Source organism: Haplochromis burtoni, unplaced genomic scaffold, assembly GCF_018398535.1.
Source record: "Haplochromis burtoni strain Fernald_Lab_line unplaced genomic scaffold, NCSU_Asbu1 Contig_374, whole genome shotgun sequence".
Classification (NCBI taxonomy): Eukaryota; Metazoa; Chordata; class Actinopteri; order Cichliformes; family Cichlidae; genus Haplochromis; species Haplochromis burtoni.
This window is the reverse complement of record NW_024582735.1, coordinates 56,859-78,695: the sequence shown is the minus strand read 5'-3', so window position 1 is coordinate 78,695 and position 21,837 is coordinate 56,859. Positions and strand designations below refer to the sequence as shown.

The 21,837-nt window shown below is 40.7% G+C and overlaps 1 protein-coding gene across 3 annotated transcripts in view; it reads right to left on the bottom strand.

Annotated features, from left to right (window-relative positions):
- Positions 1-1,735: 1,735 nt before the first annotated feature.
- vps13d (vacuolar protein sorting 13 homolog D) overlaps positions 1,736-21,837 on the bottom strand; it is a 70,905-nt gene continuing 50,803 nt past the window's right edge. For all 3 annotated transcript variants that reach the window (XM_014340468.2, XM_014340467.2, XM_014340469.2), the window contains 15 exons: positions 21,552-21,709; positions 21,325-21,433; positions 21,058-21,228; positions 18,691-18,795; positions 17,381-17,530; positions 15,179-15,328; positions 14,906-15,002; positions 14,679-14,827; positions 12,998-13,132; positions 9,508-9,675; positions 8,411-8,543; positions 7,141-7,336; positions 4,987-5,118; positions 4,664-4,904; positions 1,736-2,687 (listed from right to left, as the gene is read on the bottom strand). In XM_014340468.2, coding sequence (XP_014195954.1) covers positions 2,556-2,687; positions 4,664-4,904; positions 4,987-5,118; positions 7,141-7,336; positions 8,411-8,543; positions 9,508-9,675; positions 12,998-13,132; positions 14,679-14,827; positions 14,906-15,002; positions 15,179-15,328; positions 17,381-17,530; positions 18,691-18,795; positions 21,058-21,228; positions 21,325-21,433; positions 21,552-21,709 — 2,226 coding nt within the window. In that variant the 3' untranslated portion in view covers positions 1,736-2,555. The remainder of the gene's footprint in view (positions 2,688-4,663; positions 4,905-4,986; positions 5,119-7,140; positions 7,337-8,410; positions 8,544-9,507; positions 9,676-12,997; positions 13,133-14,678; positions 14,828-14,905; positions 15,003-15,178; positions 15,329-17,380; positions 17,531-18,690; positions 18,796-21,057; positions 21,229-21,324; positions 21,434-21,551; positions 21,710-21,837) is intronic.

Sequence of the window (21,837 nt, the reverse complement as noted above, 5' to 3'; positions counted from 1 at the left end):
GAGAGAGAGGAAAGGATGGGTGATGTTCATGTGTGCCCATGCGTATGATGTGGCTCTTTGTGGTAACACAGTAAAAAAAAAGTGGCTCTTGGTCTCTGACTGGTTGGCCACCCCTGGATTAGATAAAACATAAATGTGTTATGAGTTTATTTGAAATATAAAGTAATGAGGTTTATAAGCATTAAACATAAAAAATATATTCTAACAATGCCCAAGCATCTGTGGAAAAGACACTGATACCCATAGTTGCTCTCTGATCATTGGAATGTGTAGAAAAGTAGAATAGAAAAGTGATATATAAGAACCAGTCCGTTTTCCATTTATTTGCCTAAATAAGGCTTTACTTAATTGTTTCACACTACTTCTACATTTGGATTACTATACCTGTTAAGGACCAGATGATTTTTAAACATTTTTTGCCACTTTGGGAGCATCCATATAGTGTTTGTTGATTTTTCATCGTTTTCATATTCTGAGGAGCTTTGGGCTGCTTTCACTGAGCATATTTATCTATATCTGTTTTGTTTTTTGTTCAAGTAGCTGGTGGATACTGAGGTCTTGCTTTGGATTATTTACTGGTTGACTGGCATCTCCTTCCAGTACCGTGTTGGAGGGCCCAGTCTTTTTTCACTTTGATGGTTGACAGCTGCACATTTTCACTCGTAATAACTGCCACTCCACGTTTCTGGTCCTTTCACTGTTGGAAGTAAGGATCGACTCTATAATATTGAACCACCACTTTCTCAGCATCAGTTACATGCTCCTGCAGCTCTTCTCCAGTAACATTGCCTGTTTTACTTTTTTGCCCAGCAAAAGTCATCACTGAAAAAGTTACAAATAATCACATCCCGTCCTATTAAGAGTTCTTCATTCCCACTGTCACAGAGTGCTCCCCATTGGAAGGTCATCTGATTGTTGCGGTTTCCTCTCTAATATTGTAGGGGTAAAGTGCTGTAAATTGGTGCTATATAAATGAAGCACAAGTTGCACAAAGTTTGAGCTTGACAGTGGAGGAATAGAGCATCAATTAGTTTTCAGAAGAAAGAAAATGAATAAACTGCTGTCCAGTGATATAATGTATAAGGTTTAAATGTTAAACTACAAAAATACCTTAAATGTACATTAACTGTTATGAAGCTGACCCCAACTTTAGGTGGAATTTACTTAAAATGAGGTAGTAAAGACTAATATCAGTTTTTTAGGGATTTAATTTAATGTATAGATTATATGTGTAATTTTTAAAAATATCATTATACCTTTATATACAAACGTTATGTAAAAGAAAGAAACCCTCAACTGTATATGACTAAATAGATTAAATGTGGACTATTAAACATTAAGTGAACTTGATTAGAGCAGGCAGAATGCAATAGTTAAAATGAATCAATACCTAAATCATACTAACTCTCAGAATCCTTGAAGCACAGGCAGAGGAGGAAGAGGAGTGACAGCAGCAGTAATCTTTCTTGCCAGCTGTCTAATTTCAGGGTTTTGCAACCCCTCAGCTGTGGCTTTGGTAATAAAAAGAAAAACAAAAAAAATATATAGGGGAAAAACACTGAGATTGTAGACTTGACCAGCTCTTTCTTCCACATTTTTGGTCTTGGTTTTCCTGAGACAGGACAGTAGTGGCCCCTGTGTATCATTGAAGTAAAGACCACTGGACAAGCAAGAAGTCAACAATGGAAATGTGTGTTTTGAATGAGTCGGAAAATAATGCGTTCCCCACAGTGAGTACTGCAATCTGGTGCTTTATTTGAAGTAGTGTCTATTTAAATCTTACCATTTTAACAGGATCACAGACCGAGTGTGTCATCTCTCTGACAGGCCTGTGATAACGCACGTGCACGCACACCTGCAAACAGTGGCTTCCTATCGTATGAGGCTGCTCAGAGTAAAAGGTAAAAAGGAAGCCCTCACTTTGCTTTAAAGTTTGGTTAGAAGGCTCATTATGAGGTCATTAAAAAAGGGTAGCTAAATAAAATTAGACACATTAGATTTATGATTGTAAAAAGCAGTGTAGGCGATGACGGACACTCCAGTGTGTATAATTGAAAGGATGAGGGGGCTGCATGTCCCACCCCAATGTCAGTGCAAATCAATGTCCCCATCTCTAATAGACTCTTACACAAAATACATTTGTAAAGGCAGTTTCTTACATAATCCACTTTAGTTGTGACTTTCTATATTTCATCATAATAGAGTATGTACAACAATTTATACTCTTGGTATGCAGCTCTATTTACATTTAAGTCTAGTCACAAATATATAGAACTGTTGTGGAATGTGTACAACTACAGCCATAAAAGTCATAAATGCAAAGGCCAAATGCAGTACAAGGGCTTTCTACATATACACAGTGAAAAGAACACTGCAGTGCAAGTTTTATTTTTTTTCTATCCTGTACATGTCTGTGCTTTCTGAAACATCAGGTCACGTATCTGTACCCAGTACCCTTTACTGCTGTTTGTCAAAACAGATAAAAAAAAACTGTTATCTGCAAAAATCAATTAAATGCCCCACAATCCTGCAGACACCATCTCCAAAAGTCCTGATCAGGATTCAAGCAGTAAGCAGTCCTCATTCTCAGTGGAAGGAAGCATGAGCTGTTGCTCGTAGTACAGACTCTTGGCGTAGTTGATTTCTTGAGATATTTTGATGGCGAGGCTCTCGCTTTTCACATGGACCTACGGAAGGAGCGTCAAAGAATGAAAACACTGAAGTTGGGAAGAGACAGAACAATTTGAATGAAAACTGGTCCTATAAGCCACCAGTCACTGAAATTGGAGAACTAAATTAGACAACTTCTTACAATTTAAAATGACATGGATTTTAAAAATTCAGCTGAAGTGTATCTCATTATCTGATTGAAAAAGAATCCCAGCTCATGAAGGTTCGGGATTAAAGAAAGTTATTTTGGTCTTCTAACCCACAACTTGACCTCTGCAATGTTATCATCACATTATGTAGGTGGGGAGTACTTCTAAGTCCTTGAATTTTGTATCTGCAGGCTTCCCCAAACCATTATTATAAAGTGTCAAACTCCAGTCCTGGAGGGCTGGTGTCCCCAAACGTTTACTTTTTTTGCTGCAACACACCTGAATAACATGAGTAGATCAACACTCTATAGACTTGACTGCATGCTGACAGCTCTGAAGCCCATGGGTGTCTGCCCAGAGTCAGCTGCCATAAGAGTATCATCTGTGATTTTGACCAGGGCTGTCTCACTACTGTGAAGTGACCAAAAACCAGAGTGAAAATGCTCAAACAGACGATTGTTAGTAAGGTGAGAGTAGATCTAAACAGCAAGTTTTCAAAAGAAAAGGTAAATTAGCAATTGGACACAAATTATTTAGGTTGGAAGGGTCTGCATCAGGTTTGTTGAGAGTTGGAATTATCACAGCTGTTTTAAGAGGTAAAGGAAAAAAGCAGAGATTAGGGAAGAATGAATAATGTCTGCTATTAAAGGAAAGAGTAAGGATAAGTAGGATTTAGCCTCCTAAGTGGGAAGTGGGTCAAATTCCACCCAGCAGAGTGGATAAAGGAGACACTGGGTTTTTAAAGGAGCAAAAATATCCATAAGACTGGAGTCCATAATTGCAGTGAGACACCAGTTCATCAGGAGTAGATAAATTGTCTCTGCTAGGAAGACTCAATTAAATGGGAGAAAGCAGTTATATCAATGTTCTTGATATTATGATAATCGAAATCGGAAAATTAGCTTTCTTCAGGCGGTGGATGTGCTCTCCCTTAGCATGGGGTAAGGAGTTCAGTCATTTGGGAGGAGTTCACAGTAGAGCTGCTACTCTTACATATCGAAATGAGCCAGTTGATGCGGTTGCCTCCTGGGTTCCAACTGAAGGCCACGGGGTAGACCCAGGACACACTGGATTGGGAATGAAGTGTTTTTTCCCAGATAAGGTGGAGAAGGTGGCTCACTGCTTTTTCAGTAACTTATCTTTCTTGTAGAAATGTGCTCCAAATAAAGAACTTTGTGTTGACAAGATTGTTAATTAATTGTTTACAAATCAATTGTCTGTATGGACAGCAATTTCCCCCCCCCCAAAAAAGTGCACATGTAAAACTGTGGTGTTAAGCAATGTGGTTGAAAAATTTGGGTGCACCTAACTTTTGTGCTGGTGCGCAAAAAGTACACTGGTGCGCAAAGTGCTCACCAGTGCAACCGTGGCAAAAAGTTTGTCTAGAGCCCTGTATATGAGTGTTTCTTAGTTTTAAATTGGTCTATTAGTCTCATTTTTCCCACTTGCTTAGTCGATTTAGGAAATTAGTCGGCAGGAACATCCCTACTTGTGATGACACATGATCAGAGGGTAAGCACCAGACACTTACATGGCTACTAAGATGAAGTTATATTCTTAGTTACCAAACATACTGCAGAAGATGTTCAAAGGGAAATTAGGAGTCTCTTTTTCTGCAGTAAACCATATTGATGGGTGTAGTTGTTTGAGTATCACACAGGACACAAAATAAAAAACATAGTGGATTGGTTTCTTCTTCTGTGAATGAATCTGTGTCTGGCTTTTATTTGTCCTGCTTGGTCTAATGCAAACTATCTGCTTAAAGAGAAATGAGACAGTATTTTTGTCTAATTTGAATCAATCAAAACCACTGGAACAATCCAAAAATGTCACCGAAAACTCACCATGGGCTTCTGGTGGGAAGGACCGGGAATTGCCACACCACTGCTAGTATTCTCAGCCTTCTTGGTGAGTTGCACATATACCTTCCCATGATCCTTAGATACCAGACAGTGGTAGAGGTCATCGTATTTGACCTCCAGAAAGATGGCCTCACGATCCACGAAGTCACTTGGCTTCAGGAAGTAGACAACTTTCGAGGAGATGAGTACGCAGTACGTGTCGATGGGCTCAACAGCAATGAAGCTGTAGGAAATAAAACATTAAGCTTTGCTGAATCTACAGGCAATCAACTGTAAGAACACACAATGAACTGAGTTACACTCACAACTCGGAGTGAATGTTGTCTGTGAGGTGGAACAGTTGCTCCTGACCGTCCGCCTGTGTGGCTGAGTATCGAGGCAGCAGACCCTGGGGTCCCTTACAGCAGCGGGGCTTCCTCACACACTGCACAGTGAGCCTGAACGACATAGCAGCAGAATGTAAACACTTCCAAGAACAAGAACGATTCAGGATATTTCAGTTCTAAGAACATTAGACAAAAATGAAGCTGTGCCTTAGGGTCGGGGAACGGGTCCCGACTGTCAATTGTGCTTATGCGCCGAACGGGCAGGGTGCTTGAGGGTGCTCCACCTGAGGACTCTTTTGTCCTACTGGGAGACTTCAACGCTCATGTAGGCAATGACAGTGACCTGGAGCATCGTGATTGGGCAGAACGGCCTCCCGGATCTAAACCAGAGTGGTGTTTTGTTGTTGGACTTCTGTGCAAATCACAGTTTGTCCATAACAAACACCATGTTTGAACATAAGGGTGTCCATAAGTGCACGCAGCTGCCCTAGGTCGCAGGTTGATGATTGATTTTGTAATCATATCACCAGACCTGCAGCCATATGTTCTGGACACTCAGGTAAGGAGAAGGGCTGAGCTGTCAACTGATCAACACCTGGTGGTGAGTTGGATCAGGTGGCGGGGGAGGATGCTGGACAGACCTGGCACACATAAAACGTACGCCTGCTGCCAGGTCTATGGCAGAACTTCAACAGCATTCTGAGGGAGACTGGAGACGTTGAGGTGTAAATTTGATCCAGGAAGTTATGGCCTCACATTGAAAAGTCTACATGCTGGTAATACTTAGCAGGAATTTCTTCTTGATTCTCAGCAGGGCTGAAGATTGGCTCCCACATACCGATGGACCATTAACAACTGACATATGAAATGATCTTGCGTGCCAGATATAATTGTATCGCTGACCGTAGGTTTGACCCCCCTGGTCTAAATGGTTTAGAGAAGGCTTGGGAGAAAGTGCTGTGGTCAGATGAAACCAAAAAACAACTTTCTGACATCAACTAACCCATTTAAACCTGAACAAGAACCTCCCTCCCTCAACTAGAACAGTGAAGACCGATCGTGGATGAGTCTTCCACCATGGCAATGACTCAAAACATACCACCAAGGCAACAAAGGAGTAGCTAAAGAAGAAGCACACTGTAAGAGGCCATAAGAAGATCATTTGTAACCTCCACTAAAGCTGTTTCTGTGCTGTGATGAGTTTTGAAACCTGACTGAAACTGTTTGAATAAACCATTCCCCTGCAGATGATCTGTTAGCTGTTTTACAGCTACTATTTCAACCATTTTTAAGATAACAGGAAAGTTGGAGATTGTCTTTAATTAGAGAGTCTATAATTAGCTAAGACAGATGTGTAAAGCGATGGCTTTTGAGTAGTGGTTTAATCACTGCTAGCTTGAAGGTCTGTGGTACCGAGGTCATTAATAGAGATAGGCATGTTTAAGAGTGAAAGATTGTAGGATGGCAGGACTTGATTGAGCAGTCTTGTAGGAATATGGTCTAAAACACATGTTGATGTTTTGGAATTACTGAAGTAATAATTACTGAGGTTGGAGAAAAAGAGTCTAAATAAACTTCAGTGATACTGAAAGCTGTACTGCGCTGAAGAGAAATCTAAGGTTGCTATTATTTTTTTTTCAATCAGTGATGAACAGTAAGATGTTCTAGCTTCACAGGGAGCTTTTTTATAGAGTAACAAAGTATTTCAAAGTATCTTCAGGCTAAATGTAGATTGCACATTTCAGTTACATCTTTCCTTTTCAGAGGAGCCACAGTATCCAGACTTGTATGCACCAAACATGTAATACATTTAATAAGATAATTGATGTCTGGGGGCATAGAGTTTAAGTAACTGCTCTGCACTGTGTGGGCACAAGGCATTGAAGGAGATAGTGGATAGTGGAGGAATAATATCCTTAAACTTACTTTCACCACTATCAGAAAAACATCTACTGAAATGAAGAGTATTCCCCACCGCAGAGTGGCCTAATCTGCTTGGAGAGAATCCACGTGTGCACATGGTCAAAATATAAGCTGGTGCATGTTCAGGTTGAGGTTATATAATAAAACTGACTTTAACAAAATAAAATAATGTTTTGGATTCAAATACTACAGAGAACAGACTTAACCCACCTATGATTACTTAGACTAGCCATATCACGGACTGTCTGGGCTGTCTCTGATGCAAAGTCCAGAGCTCCAGCCACCGGTTTGGTCACAGTACCAACAAGGCCTTTACCCAGGCCAGAGAAGAAGCCACCAACCCCACCCTCCGTCTTCACACCCTCCACTGTGGAAGTGATGATGCTCGTCATGCCTCCAATGATACCTGAGAGAGGACAGAACGTGTATTTAAAAGGATGTACAAACTTGCAAAAATGCTAGCTTCAAGGGGAGCAGGCAGTGGGTCTTTAGTTTAATGTAGGCAATCCGTAACTTTGATATTTCATGTGAGTAATGTTTCTGGTATGTTGTTCTGAGGCTCCTGGATGAGTCGTTGCTGCGCTGTGTAAGTTTGGTTGCCCAGCTACTCTTGGGAAGGTTCACTACTGTTCCATATTTTCGCCCTTTGTGGATGTCAGAGGTTGTGTGTGGAGGCGTGGAAGAGATGACCCAAACGCAGGACTCACGGTGCAGAAATGATGAGGATTTATTGGAGTGGGTGAATGAACAACGCAGGAACGGCAGAACTGACTAGCTGACTGAAAGACTGAGTGGCTGGCTAAATAACTGAGCACTAACGGGAACGACGATATAACATCAATGACACGACAAAGAACTGGTGAAACAGAGGAACTTAAATACACAGGTTGAATGATGACAATGATTGGAAACAGGTGAGTACAGGGCTGAACATAATCTGACTAATGACACGGGAGACAAGCTGACACGGGGAAAAAACAGGAAGTGAGAACATTAATGTGGCGAACTAAACTGAACATGAACAAACTGAAATCACTGGGTCAACGACCCAGGAACCCTGACAGTGGATAATAGTTAAAAAATTCCTTGCTCCATTAAACAGCACTTTTCAACTTTTCAAAATTTCCATAGGGGGCTAATAATTCTGTCATCTGAAGATCAGCTCAAATTATGTAAAAATCAATTCTGAAACATCACTTATTCCAAAGGGCTCAAATATTTTCTATTAACAATTATCATTTTAGTGTCATCTTTCATTCAGTAATCTGTATGGTTTGATCTTAAATCTTTTGTTTCAACAATAATTTGTTCTCCCCACCATTTTTTTTTTTTTTTTAGCATTTTAGCATACGGACAACAGAGTTTACATAAATTACATTTTTAAGGGTTTGGGAGGCTCTTCATTCAGACACTAATTAAATGAATCTTTTATCAACTAGTGGTAGCATTAACCAGACAAAGAAGAGTTTTGAAGCTGTACCGTGAGCCAATCCATGAATCCCTGCTACCAGGTGCTCTCCACTGGTGGCTCCGTGGTATCTGATGTACTCTCGTTCATTCTGGTGCCGATTGTCCATAGTCTTTCCCAGCCCATCTGATAAAGTCCCTGCAAACTGACAAACAAAGCAGAGTCCCACCACACTGTAAATGGACTGGTTCTATGCACCATTTCTGCAAAGAGTGTGGCGCAGGTGCCGTTTCAGGTCATCTCCAGAAAGACATACTGATCGACCAGGGCACATCGTTCATGTCTCGCACAAGTGAAATGTCACAGCTTGATGCGTAGCCCATGCCCTGGGTTGACGAGCTCACGGACCAGTTAGGCACTGCTCACTTTTTTTTACAACACTGGATTTAACCAAGGAATACTGGCACATTCCCTTGTCTCCGCAGTCTAAGGAAAAAAATGGCCTTCTCCACTCCATATGGTTTGTACAAATTTTTCACACCTCCTTTTGGCTTGTTCGGAGCCCCAGCCACTTTCCAACACCTCATGAACCAGGTGCTACGTCCACAAGGTGAATATGCTGCCACCGAATTTGAATCATCCACAGTGACACCTGGGCAGAGCTTGATTAAATGATTAAATCATTTCAGATTTAATCTACTATAATCTTAGAATATGTAATCAACAAAAACGAATTAAAAGAATTTAGATGCCTAAATTATGACTAAAACTAAATGACGATTTGCTGTCATTGGCTGGACATTATACACCTAAACAACAAAACTTACTTAACTCTTCTAATGTCTATGTATATATTTGAGGCTTTATGTATATTTTTGATCATGTGTGGATTTGCAGAAAATCCTAAATAAATTTGAAGTTGTGTACCCGAATCTTGTTTTTTTTAATCTCATTAGAGATGCTGCACAATCATTCTAACCTGGAAAAAGAAAGTTAAAAGAAATGATTAAAAGATGACATTCATACCTAATGACCAGGGTATATAAACTATATAAAAATATCACAGAAATACAGAATTCCCTGAATTTTGGGGGTGAATAAAGTTTATCTGATTTTAACCAAACCTAAAAAGTGAGAGGCACCGTGAACCAAACCTAAGATATACATACCTTGGCTGCAGAGTTGGACACACCGTGGGTTACACTGCGTATGAGACCACCCACATTGCCATGTTTGAAGAGTTCAGTCATGCCCTCAGAGACGTCATTTAGGAGGCCCATGGGGTTCCCCAGGAAGTCCACAGACCCAAGTATCTGAGCCGCTTGACTGATGAGCTCCTACATAAAGACAACACTGCACTGTAAGGCTCTGACACAAGCTACACTGTCTACCACAGCACATGACATAGTTGTCTATGTGATAACTTATAGTTGATTTAAAAAAAATTTTTATAAACACCTTAACAGCTTAGAATTGTTGCAGTTTTAATTTTTTATATATTTTTTGTTGTTCTACTAAATTCTTCTAAATGAAATCTCTGTTGACATGTAGTACTGTGCAAAATTCCTGAGCCCACCACATTTCTTTATAGTTTGCTATGAAAATGGGATATAATAGCTGCAGCCTTTCATTGAAAGATATATATATATATATATATATATATTAGGGGTGCAACGATACACAAAATTCACGGTTCGGTTCGGTTCGATACTTTGGTGTCACGGTTCGATATTTTTTCGATACAAAAAAATGTTCATGCATTTTTAATTTGTCATTTATTAAAATTATAAATATATATTTTAACTCAAAAGTACAGTTTTTAAATTTAACCCTAACCCTTGTGCGTGTTTTTTATTTTGACAGCGAATGCGCACCTGCGGACCACTTATGTGCAGCCCTGGTTATTTAGCTCTCATATTGCAGCCACAGAAATTCTTTTGTCCATGAAACCATAAAGCTGCACTTTCTTTTTGCCTTATAGTCTGATTTGTCATAACTTCTCCGTTTTGTGGTAAGCTTTTCTTTGGCTGTCACTTCTTCACCCTGACCTGTCTTATTTGGCTCAGCAGAACTGAAATGCTTTTACACACGCACTCACATAAGCTCAGCGATTCTCTGCGCGATCAACCTCTCACATGTTTAAGCTTGCTGCGGGAGATTTCACTTGTCATGTTTGCATAGTAAGCTAACGATTAATAAGACGATGTCAGAGGAATTGGTGCGCAAATTATCATCACTCACCAATCAGTGCTGTCGCTCTCTATACACAGTTCGACGATTGCAAAGTGAAAGCAAAAAAACAAGCGCAAATTCAAACGCGATTTCAATATGTCACATATTGACAGTGGCTCACCGATGCCAATGACATAATTACCCAGCTACATTTCTGAAAGAATGCAAAAGCATTGACATATATTTTTCCTACAATAGCCCGACGGGCAGGGAAGAGATAGATTTTGGTAGCCCGACTGAAAAAATCGCTAGCTCCGGGACGTCGGGCTAGCGATATTGCGAGCCCTGTATCTGATTGAGGAATCACTCATCTTTGGAAAAGAGAGTTTATTACAGAGAAATGGCTCTTTCCAAAATAAAAGCTATACTATCCGCTTCTTCTGGGCTATATTCTCAGCAGCATAAGGAGAATCATGTGCTAACAGCTGTCTAAATGACTCGGCTAAAGTTAGTAGCATGCTTGCTTTTTTTGTCTGCTTCCACTTGTCTTTGCACTAGGATGATGTCGGCGTAAATGTGCAGTCATATTCGTTGTGTTCCCACTAGTGCTTTCAGGTTAATCTCGTTGAAATGACCTTAACGCCACAACACGGCAAATCTCCGTTAACGAGCTACCGCCGATCGCCCGTGCATGGGGCTAGACGGCCAACACGTTAACGAGCTAACTGCGCTAACACACTAGTTCACACCAATGTAATTGAGCATTGCATGGCACATCCAACATACTGTTTTACTTTAGTCCATGACTCGCTTACCTTCAGGGTCATACGTCACATGAAAACCAAAATAATTCCAAACGCCAGATCTGAATGAGGTTCAATTTGCCATGTTGCAAGGAGAGCTTAACTTCTGTCTCGCTAGCTTGCCCTGCGCTCTTCCTTCTGACTATGCTGTCTGTGTTGAGCGCTCAGTGGATCTGCGCTCGACAGTGCAGCCTAGGCGGAGTAGTCGAACCAGATTCACTGAGCGCTCAACACAGACAGCATCGTCAGAAGGAAAATTGATAAAATAAATTACAAATGTTGTATTGTTCGATACATATGCGTACCGAACCGAAAGCACTGTATCGAACGGTTCAATATCGATACGAATATCGTTGCACCCCTAATATATATATATATATATATATATATATATAAATGCAGTATATAAGGCAAGAACAGAAGTTGTACAATTTCACAAAGCTTGAAAGTCTATATTTGGTATTTTTCAACTGTCTTAGGCAGCTTGGGATGGGAATAAGAATTGATAAGAATGTAGTGATTCCATTATCATTATTACTTATCGATTCTCATTTGCTACATTTTGAGAGTCACCACCAAGACATTACATTAATGCAAATTAATTACATGCTGTGGGTCAAATGTTTGTCCATGTTGGAGGGATTTACCTTCTTTGTTGCTATCAGCGTTGGGATCATTACTCAAAAAAGTATTACACAGAACACTTTTCTTAAAAGTAATGCAGGATAATACTTTGCTACACTATTCATTACAATACTACTGCATTTCTCTGTAAAATGACCTAAACCATATTGCCTCATAATTACCATTTCATATAAACCTGAAGTTACAGTTCCACACAACAACACAAATCCCTGTTTACCATTGTTCAACTGTTCTATTTATGGTGGTGTAGATCAGCTGATAGGCTGTGGTGATGGTTGCAGTAGGAATTGTCCATAGTTGTGCATTCACATCATCTAGTAGATCTTCAGAGGGTACTTCATGTGGTCTTGGTAACCGGCTATGGAGGGTCCAAGTTTCCAGCTTTGCCATAATCCTATCTTTCAGGTCAGCACCTCTCACACTCAACACTCCTTCTTCCTTCATACTTGGGGTTTGGTACCAAATGTCAGATGGGGGTTATGATATCTCCCCTCTGACCTGTTGTCCTTGGTGTAGCATTTTTGTTGTACCTCGTCAGTCTCTTACAGTGAGAGCAGTTACCTTCTTCTGAATGTTGGAACACTGAGCTACTAGTTGTTTTGCCATCAAACTGGATGCTGGATATCGAAGATTCCATAGGTCCCTCATCATGTTCATGTGATCACTTCCACTGGAGTTACTTGTATAGTAGTGTTCCAACAGTGTCCTATTCTCATCTCTTGTCTACTTGCACCTTCTTGCTCCAGAAGCTCACTTCTCATCAGTGTGTCCTGGTTCCTCAACACCTGACGCGGGACATTATTAATCTGGGCGACGTCTGAGCCGGTATGGCTTCAGTCTCTCGCTCATATCAGAGGTAGGATTGGTTAGCATGGGAGTTCTAGCCTAGGGACCCTTACTTGATACAGACATTCTTACCACTATGCTAAGCATGCGCGCGCGCACACACACACACACACACACACACACACACACACATACACACACACAAGCACACGCACACGCACACACACACACACACGTATATAAAGCCTGTTACCTCTCTAAAGTGCTTAAGGATGTCATTGATGATGATCTCCTGTGTTTCATAGGGATGCACTCTTGTGAATGGGTACATGTTGATGACTGCATCTTCAAAGCGAACTAGAGGAAAGCCCAGGGTACCTTTCAGGGCCTAAAATTACCAAAAAAAAGGAAAAGAAAAACAAATCATGTAATAATATGAGGCAGTAGCATGGCAGCTCTCAGATACTTGAATTGTTTTATGCCACAAATGCAGAGTGCCTGCAAAGTCAGGCTTTAACCACATTAGAATAGAATAGAATAATCCTTTAATTGTCCCACAAGGGGAAATTTGGGTGTAACAGCAGCAAGAAAGACACATATACAAACAAACAGTACACATGACAAAGAACAGAAACATGCACAATTTTTACATATTTACATGAAGGACAATGGTTACCAAGAGTACTGTACCGTTAGTAAATTAAATAATTAAATACAGATAAGAGGCAAACACTGTTTATAGTGTGAATCGGTTGATAAAATAGTGCAAGTTACAGCGCTGATGTAAACATCTATGTTTGTTGGGAGTGGTGGTCTGAAACAAAAGGCAGCCTCAGGGGCCCACGGACAGCCTGATACAAAACAGCTTGGTAAAAAAATATGTTGCCGTCCATCTCTCCTTAGTAACAACTATATGGGAAGTAATGTGTTTTTTAAGATAAATCTCCCATTTGGACGTTGTTCAGTCAGTGGCTTGGCTGCTTGGATTGCCAGGTGTACCCGTGTAGTGCTTTAGCTAGCAGCTGTCTGAATTCACCTCGGCTGACTGTCAATGATCTGGACCTTTTAACAACGTTTGGGTTTTTGGCGCCATTTGGTACTATTTTAACAGATTTATCTAATCAGCAGATATGCACAGGTGTGTGTGTGTGTGTGTGTGTGTGTGTGTGTGTGTGTGTGTGTGTGTGTGTGTGTGTGTGTGTGTGTGCATGTGTTGCATCAAGCAGTTTATAGATGCCCCTTGGTAAATGAGCTACCAACTGTTAGCTGATAACGTAGCACTCCATATCGAGCTCCAGATGTAGACTCTCCAGGCTCCAAAACCCAATATGGTGACAGCTTTAAAATAAATTAATTAATAATCGGCAAAGTCACAATTTTATGGTGTGAAAACCAGCTGATCACACATAACATTATAAGTATTTAAGTATTTAATGTAAGAAATGAAAAGCACTGATCTCCTGTGACAGAATACGATGTTCTGGTTGGAAACCTTGTGTCCTAGTATTCATGTGGATATCTCCCACCTAAATATTGCTGCTGTTGGCAGCACGAGTGAGAGCTACACAGAACTGGTGCCTGTCTACTGTTATATCAATCCTTTAAGATTTCATCTGCCCTACAAAGACGTTTTCAACTTTAAACAATTAATTTAGCTTTATTATATATAAAGATCCAAGCTACTCCAATTTTTATACTTGGTTAGGTTAATTAAATTGTATTTACATGTAAACAGCATATTAAGGAAAAGAAGAAAATATTCTCAAAATGCTGAGCAACTGCTTTAAGAAAATAAAACTTTTGAGTGGTTATGTCTACCATTAAGCTTTGGTTTTTGGACATGTTGCTCTCTATCAAAGGCACCGCCACTTTGCATTATCAGAATGATTTCAGGCTAAAAGCTTGGTTATAAAAAAAGATCAGTGTCTGGTTACCTTGAGTTCAGCAGGCAGCTTGTGAGAGGTGAAGACACTCAGTTTGACCTGAGGAAGGCTGATCTTCAAATTCTCAAAGTAGTACCGTTTGTGAGGTCCAGTGTCCTCGTTGGGCTTGTCACGGAGGTTTTCATCCAACTTCTCCAGCTCTGGATAAGGATAAAAATGATCAGTTTTGTGGTGAGCCTCTTACCACTATTAACAATGATGCTGAAACAAAGACCCACCAGCATCTGTCTGTCCATATCCAACGAAACTGAGCAGCTTGAGCAGCAACTTCTCCTCAATTATGACAGTGAAGCGACGAGCTGTCACCATCAGGTGCTGCGTATATATCATGGTTACATCTTTAGTCACAAGATTCTGGTACAACAAAGCTATATGTTTTCTAAAAAAAATATCAAGATTAAGTTAAAAAATATACTTTCTGACAGTTTCATCAGTTTACTTTTCTACAGTCCCCAGTGATCACCTGTGATGGAGCACTGTGTGGTACTCACCTTGTAGAGGTCAGTAAGCATGAGGCTGCTAGGAACCTTGACTGAATTGACTTGCATTGCTGGGCCACTGTCACTTACACTGCTCTCACTGGAACTGGGAGTCACACACAGCATGACAGGATGAGTGGTACCCAAGAGCTGATTATCCACCTGATAACCACAATGTGACAGAAAGAGTATTTATAGAGTTAGCGAAACATTTACTACATAAACAAGTTCATCAGGAAAGCATTCACAGCACAGTGTCAGACTGAATACTTATGTACATATTATATTTTTATTTTCAGATTTTAATTTACAAGAATTTCAAGAAAACTTTTTCCCTTTGTCATTATAAGGTATGTGTGTAAAAATGTGAAATTAAAAAAATAAATAAATCCATTTTGGAATAATATGACAACATCTGGAAAAGGTTAAATGTTGTGAATACTTTCCAGATGCACTTATCAGACTCACAAGTACAGCAAGTTAAATAATTATTTGTAAATTTGCTCACTTACAATACAAAGATGTGAAATCTCTCATTTTTATGGCAGCTTAATTTTGATTTAAAAACATATTTCATAAAAAGTTAAGAATTGATTTGTATGTCATTGAGTGAATTAAGTATTTGATGCCTAAGCTAAAATGACTTAGAAACCTTTGTTGGCAAACACAGCAATAAGATGTTTCTTGTAGGATTTTGGCCCCCCCGGCCAAAATCCTACAAGAAACATCTTATTAAACATCTAACGGCACCAAGAAGCCTAAAGGAATTAGTGTTTCTGTGGAGATGGGGGATCTCCACAGAAACACTAATTCCTTTAGGTTTCTTGGTGCCGTTTGGCAACTTGAAGCTTTAGCTCCCTCCATACATTTTCTCTAGTACTGAGGTCTGGAGACTGGCTCCATGATGTTAATGTGCTTGTTATCTGGCTGTTCCTTTGTTAGGTTATGTTGTTGGTATGTTTTGGATAACCGTCATGCTGGAAGACCCATCATGACCCATCATCAGCGCTCTGGCCGAGGGAAAGAGGTTCTCATCCAAGATTTTACCGTACACGATCCCATACATTGGCCGCTCAATACAACAAAGTCATCCTGTATCCTTAGCAGAGAAACAACTCCAAAGCATCCACGTCTGTGCTTGACTGTTATTTATATGAAGTGTTTTTCTGGATTTTTGGTTCATATTCTGTCTCTCTCCAATAAAATTAAACTACCACAAAATTTAGAGACTTTTCTTTTGTTTGTAAGTGAACTTACAAATTCAGAGGGGGATCAAACAATTTTCCTTCTTAACTTTCAGCATGTATACCACATGAATGTAAAATGAAGCATCTTTTGCATTCATTTATCTATATTATCAACCGCTCTATTCCAATTCAAGGTCATGTGGGGCTTGTGCCTATGAATGTATGTGTTAGATAGAAAGCACGGAAGCATAGAAAAAAGTGCCTGTATGAATGGCTGAATGAGGCAAGTTGTATAAAATCCTCTGAGTGCTCAGGTAGAGTAGAAAAGCAGTATATAAGAATCAGTCCATTTCCCATTTACTCCACATGGAAAGGCCCTAGTCTGGACTCTAACCCAGGACTTTCTTACTGTGAGGCAATGATGCTAACCACTGTATCATTCTGCCACCCATTTAAGCTGAAAGTACACATTTCAATAAAATCTTGGTTGCTTAACTGAAGTCATTTATGTGTCTTTTAATTACATGAATTCAAATTTAAGTGATTTATGGCTCAGCTGCAGGGCAGAAGTGGAGCAGTGGGTTCAGGGTGTGGTGTCAGGGGAGGCATGAGACCTGACTGCAGAGCAGTGTCCTGTACTAGAGAGAGGAAGCTGGAAAACTGTTTTACTCTAGGGTTTTATGTAAGCTGAGTTTTATGTATTACGAAGGTGGTTTAATTCCTACTGTAAACCAGTATGTTGCCATGGTAATTTTTGCTTCCTCCCAGACTATCATACACCACAGAGGCTACAACTAAGAGAAAAAAAAAACAGATTAGTGAAACCTTGTGTTAACGTTGATAGCCAGCTTTGTGTGAAACTTATCCTGACTGTCAGTGTTGGGTAAGTGAGTCCAGATAATGGAAAGCTACCCTGAGCATGTGAAACAGTTCGTTTAAAGTAGCTCTGGAATGAACCTCACACTGCGTGGTCCTCCAATGCGTTTATTAAGTACTGTAAATATTTTCAAATGTGCAGTAAGCTCACCTGTATATTGTGGATGCTCAGCTCCAACACTTCATTGGCAGCAGTGCGAGTAAAGTGGACATCTATACCAGACAGTGTAGTAAAAACAAGCTCCTCAGGAACCTTGTTGACCAGAGACAGCCCTAGCCCCTCCTCCAAGTTCACCAACACCTGGGTATAATTACAGAGAAGAACTGTATGATTCCTAGATGAACCATTTTAAGGTTTTCTAGAAAGCCTATTCTAACCAAGACCAGTGCAACAATGTAAAAAATTCTAGAAAATAATAAGATAACATTCATCCACACATTCACCGTCTTTCTCTTATTCAGGGCAGACTTGTAGGGCTAGGAAGAGAGAAGGCAAGAAAACCCTCTCCCCACCCCATCCAGCATAACCAGGAGAACATTGAGGGATTCCCAGACACGCCAAGAGATGTAATTTCTCCAGCAGATCCAGGGGCTTTCTCCTGGTGTGACATGCTTGGAACATTTCACCCATTTCATCTTTGCCAGATTACTGAACCACCTCAACTGGCTCCTTTCGATGTCGAGGAACGGGGGCTCTTCTCTAAGACTCTCTCAAATGACTATCTCCTCATCCTATCTCTAAGGAAGAGAGACCAGAGAGCATCACTGTAGCCATGGTCTCTTGCTCCCTTCTCCCATCAATCATGAACAAGACCCTGAGATACTTAAGCTCCTTCACATGACGCAGCAGCTCACGTGGAAGACTCCACCCTATTCCAGCTAAGGGCCATGGCCTCAAATTTGGAGGTGCTAATACTCATTGTTTTTTTTTTCTTTTTGTTTTTTTTTCTTTTGCCTGTCCCGTTTGGCTGTTTTGCCATCAGAATTATTGTCTAAAGGCAAAGAAAGATGCCCAACAGATTTACTTTACCAAATTGACCATCCTAGCCTTGCCGTAATGGTCCATTTGATTCACCTTTTATTGTTTATTTTATTTTCACTTGCTGAATACGGGACAGACTTGACTGGGGGAAAGAAGGGGAGAAAGAAAGAGGGAAAGAGAAACAGCTCAGAAGAGGGACGGGGGACTCATTGTTGGTACGTCACACTCTGCTGTGCTCCTATCCAGTACCATGGAACAGATTTTTCAAGGGAGGCTGTGGAGAGTGATCCCCCAGTAGTTTAAGCACAGCCTCCAGTCTTCGTTCTTAAAGATGAAGAGCTGAGAGAGCATATTCACTTTTTTAAACTGTGAGAATATCTGAATCCCCAAATTGAGAAGTATATATACACACTACAAATAAACACTTGAAGTGAAAGATTTTTGTTATAGCATAATAGATGCATTTCAAATGATTTTACCTCCAGCTCCTGCTCAGCCTCTCTCTTCTTCACGTCATCTTTGCCCCGATCCTGTTCTGTACTAGGTGAGCTCCTCATCATTCTCCTCTGATTGAAGTCACTGATCTGCAAAAAATGCAGTTTAAACCAAAATCAATACTGAGGAGGTTCACAGATATGAAATTCAGATATTTTCACGAGTATTTTTGGATCATTAGAGTGATAAATATCTGGTACATCATAAAAGAAGCAGTTACCAGATTTATAGTGTGTGAACAGAAAAGAAAAACCAAGGAGACTGTATATCAGATTTGGAACATCTGGAGTCAGGTCAAATATAAATGACTGAAGTAAAGACTGGAAAGCAAAAACAATTGTATTATGGAATTGCAATTTTTTTTCAACATCAAATGTGTTACTCTACCATCCCACCTTCAGTAAAAAAAAACAAAAAACACATGCTCAGATGGGTTAAAATCATTCAAGAACATTCAATTCTTTGTCTTAAGGCACGCTCACACAGGAAGTGATTTGCCTGTCGTGCATCATTTTGTTGCTCACAGTTGTTCGCTACCAGTGTTTTTAGGAATGTTAGCCAGAGGTTTCTAACTTGTTTTGTGTTGCATGCTCTGGCCCCTGGAATACATTGATAAGTCTCTAGGGTGGAAACATGAGTGAGTTGGTAGTGTACCTAAGGCTTCTGATTCACACAATTACTGGGGGGTGTCCTATTGACCATAGCATATTCAGGAGCAGGATAATGAGTCAAGACCTGCTCCCAATAACATGATCCCAAAAAATTTATTCTGTTCATCCAGACATCTCGTTTTCAGTGGGAGAAACCTTTCGTCACTCATTCAAGTGACTTCTTCAGTCTCAGCTGACTGCAGATTTCCCCAACCTTATAAACAGTACATTTGCATAATGACTGAAACAAGCACCACTTGTGAAAAATGGGCTGCGAGGTCAGTTTCTTGATCATTATTGCGCATGAATAACCACTGGTCACTGACCACTGATCATTGGCCAATGACTAATGCTCACAGAGAGTTCACAGAGAGTTGGGGAATGACTGCAATCACAGCACTGTAAGATGGTGACAGATGTACCCTTAGGACCCCTCCTCGATTCAGAGATGGTCTTTCCCTTTTCATGTAAATGGCCTCTTTGACTCCCCACTCAAACCAGCGTTCCTCCCTGTCCAGGATGTGTACACCCTTATCACTGAAAGAGTGTCCACTGTGGTGAAGATAGACTGCAGAGTCCTGGCCTGACAACTTAACTCTTTTGAGTGTTGTGCCATCTGCTTCGCCAGAGGTTGTTTGGTTTCCCCGATGTATAAATCCTGGCAATTCTCCCGGCACTTAACAGTGTACAGTATACTACTCTGTTTGTGTCGGGGGACACGTCTTCCACGTCTGCAATGTTGCCGTTTCTGTGGCTGTGATCAGTTCCACTAGAGGGATTTGTTTCTGTGTCACAGCAAAGTTCAACCCTTTTGTTTTTCTCTGCTTGGATGAGTTGTCTGTTAGACATATTTTTCACCCACTTGTCCCCTTCGGTGTGGCATCCTTCTCTCTTCTGGCCGCATTGTAAGTCTCTGTTGGATCCGCTCCTCTTTCGCAAGTGGTGCTAGTTTTACTCATTGTGCAAATTTACTGTTTATAAGGCTGTGGAAACCTGCAGTCAGCTGAGACAGAAGAAGACACTTGGATGATTGACGAAACCTCCGGATGAACAGCATCAACTTTTTGGAATTTTCTTGCCTGGATGACTGAGCATGCATTAAGTCAATATCATGATGTTTTAACAGTATGTTAAAGACTGCTTGAGAAGAGAGTACTGCACCTAATCTACAGGGTAGGCGAGTTTGCCATGTAGGGAGGAAAAGATTGATAACTCCCTGGTATGTTGTGGTTTCTAGTAAACCAGGTAAAACAACAATAAACTACAACAAACAAGCAGGTTAAACTATTGGTATGACCTTTTAAGGTGAACAAAAGCTGTCAGAACGCATTTTCTTAGTTATTATTTTGAAGAGCCTGTTAGGTGAAACTGTTTGTAATTGCTGTGTTTTTTTATTTGTCTAAACCAGGGGTCAGCAACCTTTAAGACCCAAAGAGCCATTTGGACCCAGTTTCCACGGAAAAGAAAACACTGGGAGCTGCAAATACTTTTTCACATCTAAAATTAAGATAACACTGCATACATTGTTTTTTTTTACCTTTATGCTTTGTATGCTATAAAGCTATAAAGTGTTGCTTATGAAATTCACGGAGCCACAGTATAAAGACTAAAGAGCCGCAGGTTGCCGACCCTTGGTCTAAACAATTCTTTCCGAGCAGCTTTTTGTCATTTCTTTAGACTTTCCTGTTTTGGGTTTTTCACCTGTAAGACACGTGTGGGTCCATCTGGCAGCACCTGGACCGACAGAACCCCAGAACCCGGCCTCATCTTCTGGTTGATGAACTGCTGCTCAAGACTAGGCTCCAGAAGTCCAGAATCTGGTCCCAGAACCACCTCTGCTCCATCATACAGACCCGCAACCCCACCTTTCACCTGGAGAGTACCAGTCACCAAATAGTGTAAAACTGAAGAAAGTCATGAAAGGAAAAACACAAGCACAATAATAAGCTAAGCTGGTGGTGCACCTACCTGTACTACCAGTCGAGGCAGGCCACAGGTCAGCATGCCTGAGCTGAAGTACCATGTCTGGGTGGTGCTGCGTCGTGAGTCTGGCCTCCTCAGCATTAGTGGCTCAAAACTGGGAGAGGTAAAGAAATACCTCTTACACCCAGAGTTCATCTCAGCTTACGGTCTGGGGTCATTAAATTACTGAAAATTACTCCTGAGAGAGAATTCTTAAACTGCAGAGAACAAACCTGTTGTCACTAACAGCTGCAAGTCCAGCGATGTCCAGTACAAGAGAGGAGTCCAGTGGGCGTGGCTGAGCTGGTTTGCTCTGTGGTGGAGATGAACCTTCATGACAAAGCATGCCAGTCCCAGTCATCCTCCACAGCTGGGAACGCTTTCCTGGTTCCTGCACAATAATCCATGTAAACAGAATGATTATAATTTTCTATAATTTTCCTTTTTCCTCTCTCACACACACACACACACACACACACACACACACACACACACACACACACACACACACACACACAC